The 18,220-nt window shown below is 43.3% G+C and overlaps 1 protein-coding gene across 1 annotated transcript in view; it reads left to right on the top strand.

Moving 5' to 3' along the window:
- Nucleotides 1-1,023: 1,023 nt before the first annotated feature.
- The window catches only part of LOC119811607 (teneurin-3), a 378,529-nt gene continuing 361,332 nt past the window's right edge, over nucleotides 1,024-18,220 (top strand). Inside the window, 2 exon segments of the mRNA XM_042054919.1 lie at nucleotides 1,024-1,168; nucleotides 6,363-6,536. Of these exon segments, the coding sequence (XP_041910853.1) occupies nucleotides 1,024-1,168; nucleotides 6,363-6,536 (319 nt within the window).

Below are 18,220 nucleotides of genomic sequence, written 5' to 3' on the forward strand. Positions count from 1 at the left end.
TGGAAGCCCATTTGGGCTTCTCTCGTTTTCTCATCCGTCGCTCGGTCCATTCCTTTCATCACCTGGATTTGTCTCTGGCTGTCTTCCAGCAGGCGCACAGCTTTGTGGAGTGTGGGGTCCTAGTCAGGTTTCTGTGTTCTGACGGAGGCTCACATGTCTAGACACAGCCTAAGAATGGCTTTCAGAGGCAGACAGCCCTGAGTTTTAATCCTACACCTACAGTGTAGAAGGATGAGCCTTTCATCTATACATTAACCCCCCCCACCACCATCTCTCAGCTGCTTTGTTTATGAAAGGAAATAGAGCCAACGATGTCTACTATGTAAGATAATCGTGGATCTTAAATCAACAGTAATAATTGGTAGAAGATAAGCAAGCAAAAATAGCTATTACTGTCATGAGGTATGTTTCTTTTCATTGCATTTTGCTTGTAATTAGTGTGTGTGTGTGTGCGCGCACACACACACGCACACATGCCACATGCCATTGAACCTGAAACTCAGAGGACAACTTGAGGCCTTTCTCTACTCCTTCCTCATGTGGGTCCCTGGGACTGAACCCAGACCATCAGGCTCAATGGCAAATGTCTTTCCCTGCTGAGCCACCTCACCAACCTTTAAGGTATATTTCTTAATAGAAAACTATTGTCATATTTTGATTAAAAAAGACTCTGAATGTATCTACAGCTTCTTTATAGCATTGTTTTCTTATTTTATATGTGTCGTTATGGGTGCTTGCTGTGTGCCAGAGGCCACGAGAAGTAGTCCCATTAACTCTGGTGTGCATTGTATGGTCACTTTCTGGAGGAGCTGTCTGAGCCCGGAGGAAGTTAGAAAAGCCCTCTTCCAGGACCCCACAGAAACAAAGACTTTGAAGCCGGTTTTCAAATATGGATATTCCTCTCAAAGCTGGCTCTCTATACCTGTAATTCTTATGCTGCAGTGCAGCCCGTGAAGGCAGACTGCCAGCTCCTCCCCAGGTGTCTGCGCCAGTGGGTCTTGGACGCCTCCCCCCCACCGAGTCATGGATGCACATATTGCCAGTGTGGGCACCATAGCTGAGAACCATGGCTTCAAATCGCCATGTTCTGCGCCCTCTGTTTGTAAGTTGATCATTATCCAGAGGGGCGAAGCTGAGTCTGACTCTGATGTCATCGAGGCTCGGCAAGGCATGATCAGCACGACAGGATTTCCTTTTCTGTTTTAAGAACGTCTGGAATGCAGCACCAGAGAAGGGCTTGGAGCCTAGAGAAATCGGTGTGCTGGCCAGCCTTATGAAAATAGAAATCTGAGTAAAGCGTGTCTGGTGACAATGACTCTGTGTCTACAAGCAAAACAAAGACCCATTGACAATTAAATAGAACCGCAGGGTGGACCTACCTGGTGTGGAGGGCCCTGGCTACTGAATCCCTTAGACATTAAACGTGCACACGCGATGCTTCCTTTACTAAAATGCATCCAGACCTTGGGCTGCGGATGGCTGTGCACGTGGGCTGGGCCTAGTATGCCTCTATCTCTGAGGGGACCAGAACTGGGAAGCATGTTTAATGACTGAAGACTGGAAATGTGATTGTCAAAGGAAGAGATGACATTTGCAGACTGACTTAACCAACAGCCAGCTGGTCAACCAGATCCTGCTGCTGCGGGACCAGCAATGAAGAGATGCTCCCTGCACCTCCTCCCACCCCTGGGTTGGGTGTGTGGATGAAAATAAGTCATTACACTAAGATCAGAAAAAACTTGATAAGATCTTCTTGAATTGGACAGCACCTTGAACCCTATGCAGAATATGTCAGAAAGCTTGACCTACCACTTGGGAGTTAAAGTAATTGCCCACTCTTCATCTCGGTTCACTTGGCCCAATCCAGTGAGTATTGAGTGTCTGTTTGTGTTTACTCCGTGCGCAGTCCTGAACTTGGTCTTGCCATGTTGAAGTACAGTCTTCTGTGCGTTGTGGAGCTATGCTGTGCACTGTAGGAAGAACAATTAATGTAACAATGCATTGGCTATGTGCTTATAAATCATTGCGTGCAGTCTGCAATCGTTCAATGGGCTCTAAATGAATTAGATCTCAACCGCCCAATTGGCACCCTACTTAAAACACTGTTAGGGTAAATAGTCTTAGGAAAATACTCTGTATTGGAAAGAGCGGAGACACTGTTTTAGAATTCCTAAGGGGTAGCTGTTTCATCTTTCAAACAGCCAGTGGTTTGTTTCTTTAGAGAGAGACCTTCCACCTGAGTTATGGGACTGTTAACCATTTCCTTACTGGAAACTGGGCTGGGTCTGTCAATATTGATTCCCTCCCCCCCGCCCCCCCGAGTCAACATATGCTACAAAGGTCTCTGGTACATGTTGTGACTGGTATGCTGGGTTGATGAGGAAAGATTTTGCACATGACAATCAGCTATCAGTATTCTTCGCAGCACCGATGAGTGATAAATAGTTCAACTACTTGAGCAGAAGGAATACTCCCAATTCTGCTTTTGTCAAGAGACTAAGACAAAGCGAGGTTTCCCTGGTAATCTTTGTGTTACGCCACGGCCCATTTGAGTTGCACAGTATACTCCTTGTTCAGGTTTTGTTGTAACCTTCCTAGAGGATGGAAAATGCATTGCAAACGGCTGTGCAATAAGATCGCTTCTTGCCTGCCAGTTTTCAGTGTTATATACTACACGCTGTTGTTGAGGGAGTGACGTTTATGGTGGGTAGATTCCTGGCGGTGTGTCACCTCACCTGCCTACACTAAAAGGGTCTCTAGACAGGTTGCATTTGCTACTACTGTAAATAGGTTCAACATTTGTAGCCTCATAGTAGTGACAGTTGTGAATTAACCAGCGTTTCTCCCTCGCTGTGCTGTTTTAAAAACCGGGGTTGAGCTCCCAAGCTCACCTTACCTATTTTACTGTGGTGTCTTGAGGAAATGGAGAAAGAGCTGTGAAGACATTGGAAATGTTTCCCTTTATTTTGTCTCTTTTTTTTTTTGCTATACATTAGAGACCTTATGTAATGTTTAATGTTTCAATTTGCTATATGCATTTTCAGTTTTAGTATTTGTCATCGTGTTCCAATTTAATGAAAGCTTATTTGGCTATGGTTTTCATTGGAAAGCAGAGCACACATACGACTTTCAGCAATAATATATATTTTCCCTTGTCTTTGGATTTGAACAGCCTTCTAAAATTTTCTGTACTGCAAATTCTGGCAGGGTTCTTCCTTCAACATTTGGCGGAGGGTTTGGAATGTTTTAAACATTTGAAGGGACTGGGATCAATTACTGTAACCTAAAATGGATAACCTTTAAGACACGGAGCTCGTGTTTTTCCTAATCATCTCATTGCATGACATTTTTCTGTTTGTATATCGATAAAACACTGTGTGTTGGCTAAATAAGGCTCATTTCATTTATTTCCAAGTGGTGTTGACATTGTAAAACTAGCATATTACATATAACATTAGAGTTATTTTTAAGACGTAACATCTTTGTGAATTAAAAAATATATAAAATTCAGAAGATGGATAAACTTGTAACAATTTACCAGTTTAACAAAGTATGATAAATAGCAGAGCCATGTATTTCAAATGAATCTTTAAAAGATCCACGATGCAAACATTTTTAAAGCTATTTTTTCAAATTAAGGAAGCTCTGAGGGTTCTTACTGATGCTTACTGGTGTTATCTCTCTACGGAAAGCCCTCCCCTCCCCGCCTTGTATAAAACCTCTTGTTCCTCAGAGATGCGTTTACTTAGAAGGGGTCATGTAGTAATATCCTGTTGTTTTTATTTATCAAGTTAATAAAGGACTCATATTACACTCACAGGGTAGACAAAAAGCCAGACGTTACCAGCTTCGAGATCTTATTTGATAAATATAAATACGGATCAAGCCTGCGCTGACACCATGCAGTGGATCTGACCCATGACGGACAGATGGCTATAGTGATGTCGAGAAATATTAGAGCCAGAACCATTCCTGTTCCTGTGCCAGCGGACACAGAATGCATTAGCTGAGTCTTCGCTCTGCTGAGAGTTTCTTCTTGCTGATGGATTAGAGATAAACTCTTACACACATTATGGCAGAGTTTCTCAGAGACCTTAGTTTTTCTTAAGTGCAAAGGTCATTTGTAAATAAATCTCCCACATTCATTCATTATGTTTCCCATGGAATCCTATTGCTTCATGTGATTTTTTATGTTGCCACATTTTCTTGGAAATAATAAATAGTAGCTGTGCCCTAATTATCTGGTGTCACTTCCTTTGTGAAGTGAACTGTGCTTGGTAAATAATGAACTTAAGGGAAAATGGAAATCGTACTATATAATGTCAACAACGACATCCACGAGGCCAGAAGTCTGCTTGCTCACTTTGTCCTAAATCACGTTTGCTATAAGGCCAAACTTTGGACCAGATGTGTGGCGTCTTATAATAATTGCGTGGTGCAAGCTTTCAGTCATTCTCCACTGAGACCACTCAACATATGTTTTATCAAAATGGTTTTCAGGGTTTTCTTCGGGGCCACAGGTGAGCACGGATATCGGGTGACGTCGGGTCGAATTTTATTATCTCATAACGCGAATTTCTCTGCCATTTGTCTGTTATTAATTGCTGTGAACCTAAAGGTTCCTTTAATGGCTTGAGCATAAGATCAATCAATTTTTTAAAAAATTTTGGAGTAGGACACTTTCAAGCGCTCACTTAACACTTACACATCCTGCTTTCTCTCTTCTCTCGGCAACTTTAGCTGCCTGTGCCAAAGAACCTGAGAGAGGGATGCAAGGTACAGGGGAAGGGACTGATGAGGTCCAAGTCCATCCTTCCACCTGGAGAGTGCTTTGACTACTCAGCAACTCACTCCACTTGACGTCGTCTTCTCTGCGCTAGACAGGATGTGCAGGCATCTGGTAGCAAAGACGAAAGGTCAAAGGTCATAAGTAGAGGAGTTGCCAGAATCATGTGACAGACCAGAAGTCTTCCCCTTCCACCTTGTCGAGTGTTGAGCATTCCCAACATCCAGGAGAGACAATGTGAGAACAGCTCCTGCTTCAGGAAACTCGCTCATCTCTAACTCCGAGCTCAGAACTGCCCCAATTACTCCATATTATAACATATGAAAGCACACGTGTCCCTTGCTTTGCTTTTCTTATTTCATTCAGAACTAAAGGAGAAATGGCCTTTGATACTTCTGATTTAATGGACAAGATGCCAGGCTTGGGGATATGTGTCTCTCGTCAGTGATATTATTTTCCACTGCTGTGTGTAGAACCCAAGACAGGGTGAAGACCTACTAGTCCTGAGCTACAGCCCCATCCTTCCTTTGGATGGCTGTTTCACATGCCCCATGCCTGTGTGCGGATGGGGTGCTGTTACAGTAAAAACAAGGCCCGTGCCGACTTTCAAAGCCCCGTGTGTTTTCAGTGACGTCCACGCAGTAGTCGGCTGTCTGCGCCAATGTAGACACAGCCAGCCCTCAAAATAAACATGTGTCCATCCGTGGTCCAACATAAATCAAAGTGTACAAAATGAAAATTTTCCAGTGAGCTTAAAAGAAAATTTAATATACCCCCACCTCCTCTTTTGGAGAATAAGAGAGCTGGTTCGGTTTCCATCGGAATTTTTATGTGGGTAAAACTTCCTGCTTGCTATGGTACGCTAGGATTTTTCTTTTCCCACAGTTATGCCCTAAACAAAGAGGTGAAAGAAATTACACTAATAATTTTGGTGTTTCTAAGGGGCGTTTCGTGAGACAACTCAAATTATTGTGAGCTACGTGACTCTTCAATATAATTTCAAAGACAACAAGACCCTAAAATAAGGTATTTTTTGAAACCTCCCATTTTCTTGGCTAAAGTGGTCGTTTCTCAGACAACTTTGGTTTGAAGCTAAGAGGAAACACAAGCATGATGGAAATTTTTTTTTTGTCCCGAAGCTGATCTGCTGCTGATATTTTTTTTAAAATCATTCCAATTCTATTATTTTTCGAAGTTTCAGATTCTTGCTGGCTTTAGTGGCATGTGTATTTAGTGGCAAAGACTTGACACCAGCATAGTCTGGAGCATTTCTAAAGCCGTACGTACCATTCAATATTCCACTCACTCGACAAGGGATGGAAGGTGGCAGTTTAGTCAAGCGGAGTATGCTTGATGTCCTAGGCTTGATCGGTCAAGAATGAGGCCTCTCCAGTAAGACATTTTTACAAAGGCACAATGACGCTCCTTTCATGGTTCGAACAAATAGAGCATAAGGAATTATTTTGAAATGTAATGACAGTACAGCTGGAACAATCTAAAGGCCTGTGATAAATAAAAGATTGCGCATCTGTTTGGGAAGGGCCCCGCACTGCTACCCCCTTGTGTCTTGCTGCAGGCTTGAATCGCTGCATCTTAGCTGTGGGTGCAAAGGTGAGAATAGCATCTCCTCACATTCTTTCCTGTTGGGAAGCCTCTAAGGTGGTGAGGGACACCCTGCGGGATGAGCGGAATGGTGAAATGCTGTGGGAGCACTGGCTGGCATTACGTCTAGCATCTCTTCTTCTGCAGAGTAAATTAGCTTGTATCTGTTTCTCCGAATGCAGTGGGGACTCTATGCTAAGACTTCTTACCCCCTCAAAAGTTTAGTTTAAGAGGTATGTTATGAAGAGTCCGTCCTCTCCTTCCTTCCCTCCCTCCCTATCATTCTCCTTCCTTTTCTCTCCTTCCCCTCTCTCCCTCCCCCCATCCCTGTAGTTGAACCTCAGGCCTTGCACACGCTAAGCACACGTTGGGCCCCTGACCCAAAGGATTGTTTTCTGCATCAGCAGTAAGAATCTGGGCTTCTTTTTTATCATTGTGTAGCCGAGTTTGCTATTTTGTTTTCTCAGTCATCATCAATTCAGTCTGATTTTAAAAAGACTCCTGACATCTTGCTTCCCCCTTTCTTCCAGTCGAAGAATAATCACAGTCTCTCCTCTATCCAGCACAGTTAGGTGTCATGAGGATCATTAAATATGAAATTCTTAACAGTTTTTCAGTGTACGCCTAAATGTGGACCGTCTATGAATGGGGAACGGCGAGTATTCAATCTAAATCTTCCCCAAGGTCAGAAATATTAGTTTGGAATATGAAAAACGACCCCTACAAAGGAAAGTAATTCATCACTTTAAAAAACAAATGTGCAGGTTTTAATAGCAGCCACGCTAACGCGGCCCTCTCAGCCATCAATACAGCTTGCCAGAATCTGAAGCGAAAATCACGATGTAACTCTTCTTATGGATCAAGTACAAATGAAGTTGACAGTGTGTGCCTAATCAGAGCACGGAGAACTGGAAGCTGAAAAGACAGTGTTTCCACTTCCTCATGTTGACGCGTCATGTGTGCAGGCGGTACAGCCAGACTGATTAAAAATGTCAAGCCTTTGCTATCGGGAAGCACAGGGCTTCTCAGGCTGAGATCTGAGTTAAGGAGGCTCCCAGCGGCGGCGCGAGAATGAAGCGTGGTCATTAACTAGCACCTTCTGTTGTATTCAAACAGGACAACGCTGAGGGAACCCCGTCAATGTACGCTTAGATTAGACCCTATAGCTGCCCACTAACATAGCCGGAGAAGTGGGACCACAGACTGGGAGCCAAGGGTGTAGGACCATCCAGTGTCCCACCGGATGCTCTTCGTCTTCAATAGCCACCGTGCTGTTGCCTCCCCATGGGCAGCCGCCTTCTTCCTCAGGGGAATGGAGACTCTCAGAAGGCAGTTTGGAAACCTCTGCTTGGGAACCTTTTGGCACGTGGTACTCTCATACCAAACTGCATATTTCATTACTGTATTGGAAAACCATACCTAGTACTTAGTACCTGGATCAGGTACTAAGTATGTTACTTAGTGCTTCCAACTGGAAAGCTTCATGAAGGTCTTTCCCTGGCAGCTTCCAGCTGCCTTCCCATAAGGCAAAAAACACCCCAGTCTTCATTTTAAAATCATTGGCTCATCTCCCTTTGGCACTTGTCTTCACTCTCCTGAAAGCTTCGTATATTATGTTATACTATATCGTATTATTGTATCATATTATATTTATTCTATGCATGGCAATATGTAATTTTGGTGAGAGGGGAAGCCCAACCTACATACTGACTTACTCTTTAACGTTTCTTTTGATGTTTTCCCTTGTGTAGTGATGAAAATGTATCCAAGATTGTGAATTTAACCAGAATATGTGCAGGTCTTAGTTCTGCGGGAAAGCACTCAATAGCATGCACTCAATCATATATGAGGTACTAGATATGATCCCTAGCACTGTACACATATGTGCACACACACACATGCATGGGCACACACATGCATACAAACAAAAATCCTTGCACAGGAAGGAACTGATTACGTTTATTGGAAATATTCTATATATTTAATGAGTTGGCAAAGGGCTGACAAATGGCCCCATCTTCAAAATCTTGATCTATACCAAAGAAATGGGGGGAGAATAGAAGTTGGGTTCATGGAGACACTTCACAAATGCAGGTGCTCTTTGGGAACTTGTCATGGGTCAAGACAGGTAGACGTGCTGGGGACGCTACAGGGAATAAAGAGCATTACCCTTGGCCTGCCCGGGTCGTTGTGGGCTCCAGAGAGAACTGTGAGAGAATTTTGTGCTACAGGGGCACGAAGGGGGCCTTAAAGAGAGCAAAATGCTGTTGAATGTGTCAGAGCTTGAGAGTAACGATGGGCATGCTCACTGGGGAGCAGCATAAAATCAAAGACGGAGGAACAGGAAGAAAAGAAAGCTGGAGGCCTCAGCAAGACAAAAGAGCATTCGAAAGCGGGCTCAGGCCAGGAGGCCTCCAGTGTGCAAACACACACTGTTGCAGAGATGCTGTGGGAGGGAGGGGCTTAAAAGCAGTTGTTAGGGGGATTAATCGATGCAGGGGGAGTTTGGACTGTGTAAGACATGGAAGCCTTGCCGTGAGCAAGGTGTGTGCGAATGGAAGCTATGGCTGTGGCAGTCAGTATAGGACGTTAGAGTCAGAAGGTAATGTATTTCACGGGAAAACCAAAGGCCTTGGTAACTGTTTCGAAATGTAAAGGGAAAAAGAAGCAGAAAATGTTTCTAATAAAAACCGTAAGACCGCAGAGGCAGGCGGATCTCTGAGTTCGAGGCCAGCCTGGTCTACAAGAGCTAGCTCTAGAAACTACAGGGAAACCCTGTCTCGAAAAACCAAAAAAAAAAAAACAAAAAAAAACAAACAAACAAAAAAAAACCGTAAGACCAATGATGGGACGGCTGACAGAGGTAGGGGACCCAGAGGACCATTCAGGAAGAAGATAGAGTTGACTTCGGGTTTGTCAGGTACTTGCTGGTTATTTATGTCTTTGCCTGGGTTATAGTTTGGGAAAAGGCATTGTCCCCTCTCCTAACATTCAGTTAAACTATGATTCTCAAACTTGGTCATGTATATCTGCCTCTTTCACATCTATTTATCTCTAAAATGTAGAAGCAGACCTTTGTCTGGGGCAGAACATTCTAGAGGAGCTAAATCCAGGCTGAGGCTAGACTCAGAGAGAACTTCTTGGGTAAATCTATCAGCATCCAGAAACCAACTGGATTCCTTGCCCTCTGTAACACAGGAACTTAATAGTGCACACATGCCACCTAGTTGTTTTAATCTCTGAACGAACGAGGTGTTGGTTCTGGGATGCCCATATTTGTCAGTAAACACACTTGTTCTTTAAGGTGGAAGAGCAGGCCAGTACCCAAACCATTCTCACAGGGAGAGTAGCTGAAGCTGCCCCACACCATTGTCTTTCCTCAGTCTTCCACCTATGAAACTTTTGAGGTTGGTGATGAAGGTTATTTTACTTGTAGACCTATGGGATGTTCGAAAGGTTTCTTGCTATTGTTTTTCCACTGTCAAGCCCCTTGTCACTTCCTCACGCGCTGATGGAAATAGGAATGTCAAAGATGGCCTTCTGATGTTCAAAAGTACATTTGTGGTCTGATAGATGGCCCAGTGGATAAAGGGCTTGTCGTGTAAGAGTGAGGCCAGTGTTGGGATCTCTAGTGTCTACATCACGCCGTGCACAGCATGCACACCCGTAACTTCCGTACTGACAGAGATTAGAGGGTTCTGGGGTCCTTGCTAGCCAGCCAGTCTAGCTGAAGTGGTAAGCTCAATGTTCAGGTAGAGGTTTTTGCCTTTACAAAGATAGAGAGCGCAATAAGAAAAGACATCTGCGTCAACCCATGGCTCCCACCTGTGCCCACACTAGCAAGTGTACCTACCGCACACACATTTGTACACCACACACTAACACACACACACACACACCCCACACACGAGTTTTTGTGGAAGTAAAGCTGTAAAACAAGTTAATATCTTTTTCATTATGCCCCCTGGCAAAAAGGACTACAGTCATATGTAATTAATTACTGACATCGAATTCTTATCCTGTTCATAAGAAACAGTTGCCATCTTTAAATTTAGGCTAACACAGGACAAAGTGAGAGACTAAAAATGATAGCTTTTTTCCCTCAGAATGCTATTTGCTTTCATTCCATTTATATTGAATAAAATTACTAGCAGTTATTTGGGAGGGTAGCTTTCTGCCGGTAGACTGTAAATACAAGGTGGGCTCTGTGATCTCTCTATTTACCCTACTGCATGGTTACCTGAGGCCAGGTTTCAACCCCCAACCCTGATGGACAGGCATCTAGCTTAAAGACTAAAGAAAATCCAAACAACACTCACAAAAGAGAACAAAACAAAATCTTAATTTCTTTACACAAAATAGACCCAGAAAAATGAGAAGGAGTAAACATTGTGTTATCTTTGCAGGACTGTATTTTACTTTATTTTTTATCTTCTTGTTGGATCCTCTTTTGGGCTGAATTTTAATACAGCCGAGATATACCCACTTAAAGATGAATAGCGACTCTCAGGGTCAGCCGCTTCATTTCGCACAGCAACTAAATTTATCAAAATATGTCAAAATAACGTATTACAGGCAAGCGTGACCCTTGAAACCTCTATAAAGGAAAAGCTGGTAGTAAGTAGTTCAAATCTTTTAAATAATGTCATTCTAACAAGAAAGGAAATGTCATGTTGTTTGTTACTTTTCGTAACATTGTAACCAAATGACATCGGTGTTGGGACCTGGAACCTCAAGCCTTGGCTGAGTGAATGAATGAATGGATTTTGCTACCAGCTGACCTTCAGGAAGAAGGAAGACTTCGGAAGGGAACATATTAAAGCTATAAAGAATGACTCTGAATTTTAAAAGTTGTCATAATGAAATTGACATTTGTTCAAAATATATTGCATCATTTAAGAAAGACATCCCGATAAATCATTAGCAAGTGACCTAGTTTTCCGGTACCTTGGCTGCTTTATGCTGTCTTCGGATACCCATTCCTCATTCTCCAATCTGCCTTCTATTATTGTCAAAAGGTATATTAAAGTCTAGGCTGCTGATGCCAAAGCATTGGCAATCCTCTTCACAGTTAATAAGCATGGAAATGTATACACATTCACCTTGATAGTTTTCTTTGTGTGTGATGGCAAAATCCCACCTGTTTCCCTAAACTCTCTCCTGAGTTCAAATGCCTTCAACTTCCTTTGCAGACATTGCCTCATCCTTTACCCCGACTTTCTATCTTACTGTGAGAAACTTCCCATGGGAAAAATGTGGACAGGACCAGAACCCAACCCCCGGCTTGCAGAAAGCAGATCTGATACCAAAGTGGCAGTTTTCCTCTTCTGGTCCTGTGGCTGGTAAATCATTGCAAAAGCAGAGATAAAAAATTAACAATTATATGTAAACTTTAAATTCCTCCAAGTTCCGTGAAAGCAACACCAACTTGTTCCCTGTGCCTCCCAGGGGCCCTTTCCTCCAAATTCTTAGTAGATACTTCCTTCTGCGACAGTAAAAATCAATGAAATGCAGACAGAAATATAGGCCGTATTGGGGCAGCTTGGGGTACTTCAAGCTCATTGGCTGAAAACTTGGGTTTCCGTAGAGGAAATCCTTAGGTCCAGCTATAGACATTTATCGGAAAGGGCGAACTCAGAGGGGTCACCTTCTTACACGAGAGAAGAAAGACTTCTCGACGGGTCAACACGGTAAAGGTGGGATGGTTAGAGATTCTAGCTCGATACAGCTGCTGGCTGTGGTTGGTTAATATCCAATACCACTTTGCCTCTTTAGACAGTCTGAGCCCATGGGATGGCTAGGATGGTAAAGACACTTGCTACCAAGACTGGCAATGAATTTAATACTTGGGACCCACATAATCGAACAAGAGAAGCAACTACTACAAACTGTTCTCTGACCATTGCCCCCCTCCCATAATGACTAAGTGTTCTTTTTTTTAAGTTTTTATGTGTATCGGTATTTTTTCCTGCATGTGTGTCTGAACATCATGTATTAGAAACTGGAATCAGAGTCACAGTTATAGCTGCCATGTGGATGCTGGGAATCAAACCCTGGTCCTCTGGAAGAGCAACCAGTACTTTGAACTGCTTAGTCATCTCTCTATACCCAGAACATTTGAAATTAAATATAACATGATTAAAGAGTTTTTTTTAAAGAGTTATCCTTTCTAATACCCTACTTACCAAAGTAAAAACCCTTGAGTTTCTTCTCATAATCCTCTTGGGAAGCAAAAAATAATAGGAGACCGATTTTTATGTTCATGTTACCTCTTTTATTAGCACATGTTCATTACACATGGCAAGGTGCATTATGCCATTTTCATGCATGTAATATTTAGATCATATCTAACTCCAAGTCCCCTCCCAGTCTCTTCTTACTCCCACAGTTCCCTTTTCCTCATCCCATTTAGTTCCCCTTCTGCTTTCAACTGCCTGCCTCCCCCCAGAACCATGTGTATATTTATTCTGCTGACACAATGAGTTTTCTTAGGGTTGCTTGCTGGAATGAGTGTGGAAGGTTGCCTCAGGACCATGGACTCCTTGCCTATGGTTACACTACTGAAGAAAATGTCTCTTTCCCTCCCTCTGCAACAGTTAACTACTTTCTTCAGGGAAAGGGGAAGCTCCATGAAGCTCTCATCCCTGCTTTGATTATCAACTGTAGATCCTGGGTTGGGGTAGAATTTGGTGGGGTTAATATACAAAGAACCCAGTTCTTCCATTCATTGAAAAACCATCCTTGCTGCTCAGCCCGCATCTTCCCGGCAGTGCTACTCATGAGAAGCATCTAAAGAAAGATGTCCTGTTTGCTGCCTCAGCCCCTTCCTTCCCAGGCAAGCAGGTTGGGCACTGAATCAAGAAGTTAAACCTCAAGCATGGTTGCTCCGAGGTCACAGCAACAGAAGGGCAGGTTTCAGATAACCAGGGGCAGTTGAGGGTTCAGATAAACAAAGGCAAGCAGAGGTTTCCGATAACTGGAAATTGCTTCATCCTCGCTGACGAATGAGGTAAACAGCCCAAATGAAAGAAGGAGAAAGTGAAGCGGAGGGCAAATAGTTGTGGCTCCTAGCAACTGCCTTTGCCAGCATTCAAAGAGGATTTTCTAGAGACCCTTTCTGCCCAGGTAAGGTCCGTGCCAAATTGGTCCATCGAGACATTTTCAGTCTTACCACAGGGGTGACTTTTCACCTAATGGACCATTTCATCATACCTGGTCTCCCTCTGGTGTCATCTCTCAGAAGACATTTGGGTCCTAGAGAAAAAGAAGAAAAAACGCAATTCTTCTACTCTAACGCAGTTTCTGTGAGCAAATGCGGTTCCTGTTGTAGTCTAAGTCACAGGGAGCATATTTCCTTTTGTGCCAGCAGCCGAAAGAGGGGCCACCTGGTCCCATTTGGGGTGTAGTAGCCCCAGGAGCTTTAGTTGGGAGCAGGTCCAGCACAGTACAGATAACCACATCTCTTCCCGTGTAAACATGGGTGTTGGCCGCCATTCGTTGCTTCAGCTCACCTGAACTGGAGGATAAGGACCCTGCCCCAGGCTTGTACTTACATGAGCCTCTTGTCACATAGACATTAAAGAAGGGAAAGATTGTTCCCTTGCTATATTTAAATCCACCCAGAAGACAGCACCTTCATGAGCATATTATGATCCTCAACTGAACATTTTCTTCCGTTACTGACCAGTCCTTGAAAACATCCTATTTTAAATTTGTACCATGTCTAAAAGCCATGGATCGTAGAGAAATGTCAATAAGGAAGCTGAAAATGATGACATATTCGAGTGAATAGTGACTAATTAAGCAAGAAACTAATTTTCTTCTTCTGGAAATGATAAAGTGAATGAAAAAGACCTTTCCCTAGAGTCATGTGATGTTCTGGCAGTACGCATACCTGAACACCATGGCACGTAGGAGGAGGGCAGTCATCATGACCAGGGCAAGCCCCGGTCGGTTGGCTTTCTCTTCTGCGCGAGCAGGATTTCTCTTTGCAGGTCTTTACTAATGAGTTGGCCTATCGTCACTTCGATTGTTCTTAAAAAGGTGTTTTTCCTCATGTAAAGTAATTTTGTGACATCCCAGTTACCACAGAGTCAACCCCAATGCCATTCACTCTCTGCATTGAAGCTCTGTTACCATCGCCGCCATATGAGAGTTAAGAAGGATGCGGGGCTAACAGCAGACAGCAGGCGCGAGGGAGAACTTGCCTAAAAAGAAGTCCCGGAGGGCTATGGAGATTGCTCACTGGGGAAAAAAATGCTACTGAAGCATGAGGACCTGAGTTCGAGTTTCCCAGACCCTCATAAAAGCCAGACTTGTCATTCCAAGCATCTGTAATCCCAGCCCTCATACAGGGAGATGCGGGGGCGCCGGATGGGGAGTGACTGGACGTGGCCGACCTCCTTGTAAGCTCATAGGATTTGCTAGTCCTGTATATGGATTCCTTTGTTCCTTAAAACTCATTTGACCTGTTGGCGAGTGCACACGAAGCAACAGAGTGTCGTCTTTTTGTTCACGTTCTTTTTCTTACCATCGCTTTCGTGTGCTCACTGGCTTCCTAAGGCAAGAGTTACAGTGCAGCGTTAGCCTGCCGTGCGTCCCCATCAGCTGTAGTGGCTTGATCCATGGACTTATCCCTAAGCCCTGCTCCAGTGGTCAAGAGCCGTTATCTAAATCCTGTCCCTTATAGCTTTCCTCACTCTTGAGCCTGGGGATGGCTTGTCAGTCACCAGGTAGGCACCGGTACACGGATCACACAGAACGCAAGTTGCTGATAATAACTAAGATAACTATTTCCGCCACCCGTTTTAGGTGTAAAATTACTCACGGAAGGCTTTTGACTAACTTTCTTTTTTCTTTTGTGCTAACTTTCTTGTCTAAAGATGAAGAACCCGGTGATTATTTTCTGAGGTGTCTTGCTTTTTCTAGGAATAAGAGGGAATACCTCACAGGTCGTTAGAAGCAGGTTTTACAGTTCCGGGTTCCTGGATAGGCACTGGGTCTCAAAACTTTCCATTGTAAAAGCAATGCCTAAAATGCAGTTGAAAATGCAAAATGTCCTGGGGCCCTACAGGGAGGGGAGTTCACATATGGATAAAGCAGGAAAGGGAATGGACATTTTGATGATGACAATCACCAGGGTCCTTGGTTATGCTAACAGAAGAGGGGAAGGGCCTGGAGTTCTCTCCCGGGAGGAGGCCTGATATGTGTGCTGATCCAGTGTAGGTAGGAAAACAAGGAAAACCGCCATTTGTGACTTACCCACTCCTCTCCCCACCTTCTTCCCTCTAACCACCACACAGTGACAGGTGAAACATAAGAAAAGGGGAAAAGGATTAAATCTATAATTCCAAACAAGCTAAATATGTCAGTGGCCGGAATATACCAAAATGACACTGGTAGGGAAGCCGAAGAGAGAAACGGCTGGGCTCAAAGAAGGATGTGCAGGGACGTGGGAGACCCAGGATTTCTCATTCTCTTGCATGATGAGAAGAGCTGGGCACCCCGCCCACCCCCACCCCAACCCCCATCCCACCTGAGTCTTCAAAGTCAGGTGAGGTCACACACACCTGCAACCTTCGCACTCCCCAGGAGGCTGAGGCAGAAGCAGCAATGTGTAGTTCAATGCCGTCATAAGCTACAAAGTGATGCTATAGGCTACGCCAATCCTCCATCTCTCTCTCTCTCTCTCTCTCTCTCTCTCTCTCTCTCTCTCTCTCTCTCTCTCTCTCTCTCTCTCTCTCTCTCTCACACACACACACACACACACATATGTTCACATAAATAAAAATAAAACAGCACTTAAGAAAGAAGGAAATTATGAAAACAAAATAGAAGAGAAGTAAAAAAGATAAGGAAGATGAAAAGAACCACTAATTTTTTGGATAAATACATTCTTTAAGACAAAAAGAAAAGTTAATAGAAAAGAAAAACTCTAGGTTCACCATAGCTGGAGTAGTTAGCTACCTAAAAGGAGGGATTAAGAACTTGAACCAGAAAAGAACACAGAAAAACAAAGAGATTTAATGAAAGTGACAATAACTGAAAGACGTGGAAGATAAAATAATAATCTCTAAAATACAACATAGATATGAAACACACACACAAGATCTTGCCTCATGAACTGTGCAGAGGAAAGCAAAGGCAGCATCGTTTCAGGGCCACGCAGTCACAGCCCGATTTTTGCTGCCTAGTGCTGAGAACAGAGCTGAGGATGCTACACTTGCTGGGCAAGTGCTCTCCTGTGAGCGACGCCACCAGATGATCTATTTTTAACTCACCTGAGAGGAAATGCCCACACTACACAGCACAGAGATTTATTGTGGAAATCCTCAAAAGCTTTACTGTTTGTGTACTATATGAACAAATTATCCAGAAACCACACACGAGGCAGCACGCTAGGGACCAAATTCATAGCTGGAGAAGTTAAGTCACAGAGCAGATCATCAGCTGACTTTTAACTTTAAAGCTTCTAAGACTGACTGAAAGCATGAAGCGAGATTCAGCCGATTTCACTGGTGACGCTTCAGCCTTTGTCATTGTCTAAACCCACGGTGTGCATTTCCTGCCTCGGATGCTAATTGATGGCATCCTTTTATACTGAAGAGCATTTGGAATTATTTTAATGCCGCATAAACCTGAGGATTTCAATCCGATGGACCTGAAACGGGAGCGAGGAAAGGCCAGCTTCTCCCTGCATCTTCAATGATGCTTTCGGACAGGGCTGGTTTTTGAGCCTCCTGGCTCATCCCAATGCCTGGGTGTGTCATCATTCTGGCACTGCGGTCTTTGATTCCAAAAGCGAAACGTAACATTTCAAATGTCAGAAATGTGCTATAGATTTTTTGGCAGTGGGAGAGAAGTCAGTTTGACTTTCATGTCTTTAAGAAATATATGATATTATGACCAAAATTAGTGCACTGAGATGATTTTACTCTGAATTTGGAAAGAACTAATATACATCTATGATGGTGGTGTGTGTGTGTGTGTGTGTGTGTGTATGAACCTTTGACTGGCAGCCAGGTCTGAATATTTCTTTTTACTAGAAATCAGCTTTCATATATTCATTTATTCACTTGGCATGATAAGAGAAACAGACAAGGAGGAAAAATGCATATGAAATTTTAGATCAATGTAATGTAAGGTTTGTTAGCACAGCAGACTCACTCACCTGTGTTTTTCTCTGTGGCTGGTAGATAATCCTGTGCGAACAATGTAAGGGCACCAGATTGCAAGTCTATAGAAAAATAGAAAAAAAAAAAGTTCAAGTGGAGTGGAGCCAAGCAGAGTGGAACCAAGTGGAGTGGAGTGTCCCTTTAGTCCCAGAATTTAGTCCTAGCCCGGCAGAGACAAGCCATCTCAGTCTCTATGAGTTCAAGGCCAGCCTAATCTGTCTAAAAGATTCAGGGCAAACACAGTGACACCCTGTCTCAAAAGGTAAAAAAAAAAAAAAAAAAAAAAAAAAAAAAAAAAAAAAAAAAAAAGACTCTGCTAGTATTAAATAAATTATTCTCTCTTAAAATGAAAAGTAATCATGTCAGAGTGAAAGTGACATTTAATACAGATGGGGTCTCCCCTCCCCTCTGTTTTGACCTGCTGTGCTTCTGCTGTGTTTTCTCTTTTCACCTTATATGGGTTAGTTATACTCAGCCATTTGTAGTCATTTAGAAGGAGTTGATTGGCATGCATGTCGTCCCGAGACAAGTTATAATAAATCCAATCCCCTCACCTCCCCAACATACCATATGTTAAATTAATTAAAAATAAAACTTTCTAAGTGTGCTTCTCGAAGCACCAAGAACTTGTCTCAGCTCAAGAGCACCTGGAGCCCTT

Source organism: Arvicola amphibius, chromosome 4 (genome assembly GCF_903992535.2).
Source record: "Arvicola amphibius chromosome 4, mArvAmp1.2, whole genome shotgun sequence".
Taxonomy (NCBI): Eukaryota; Metazoa; Chordata; class Mammalia; order Rodentia; family Cricetidae; genus Arvicola; species Arvicola amphibius.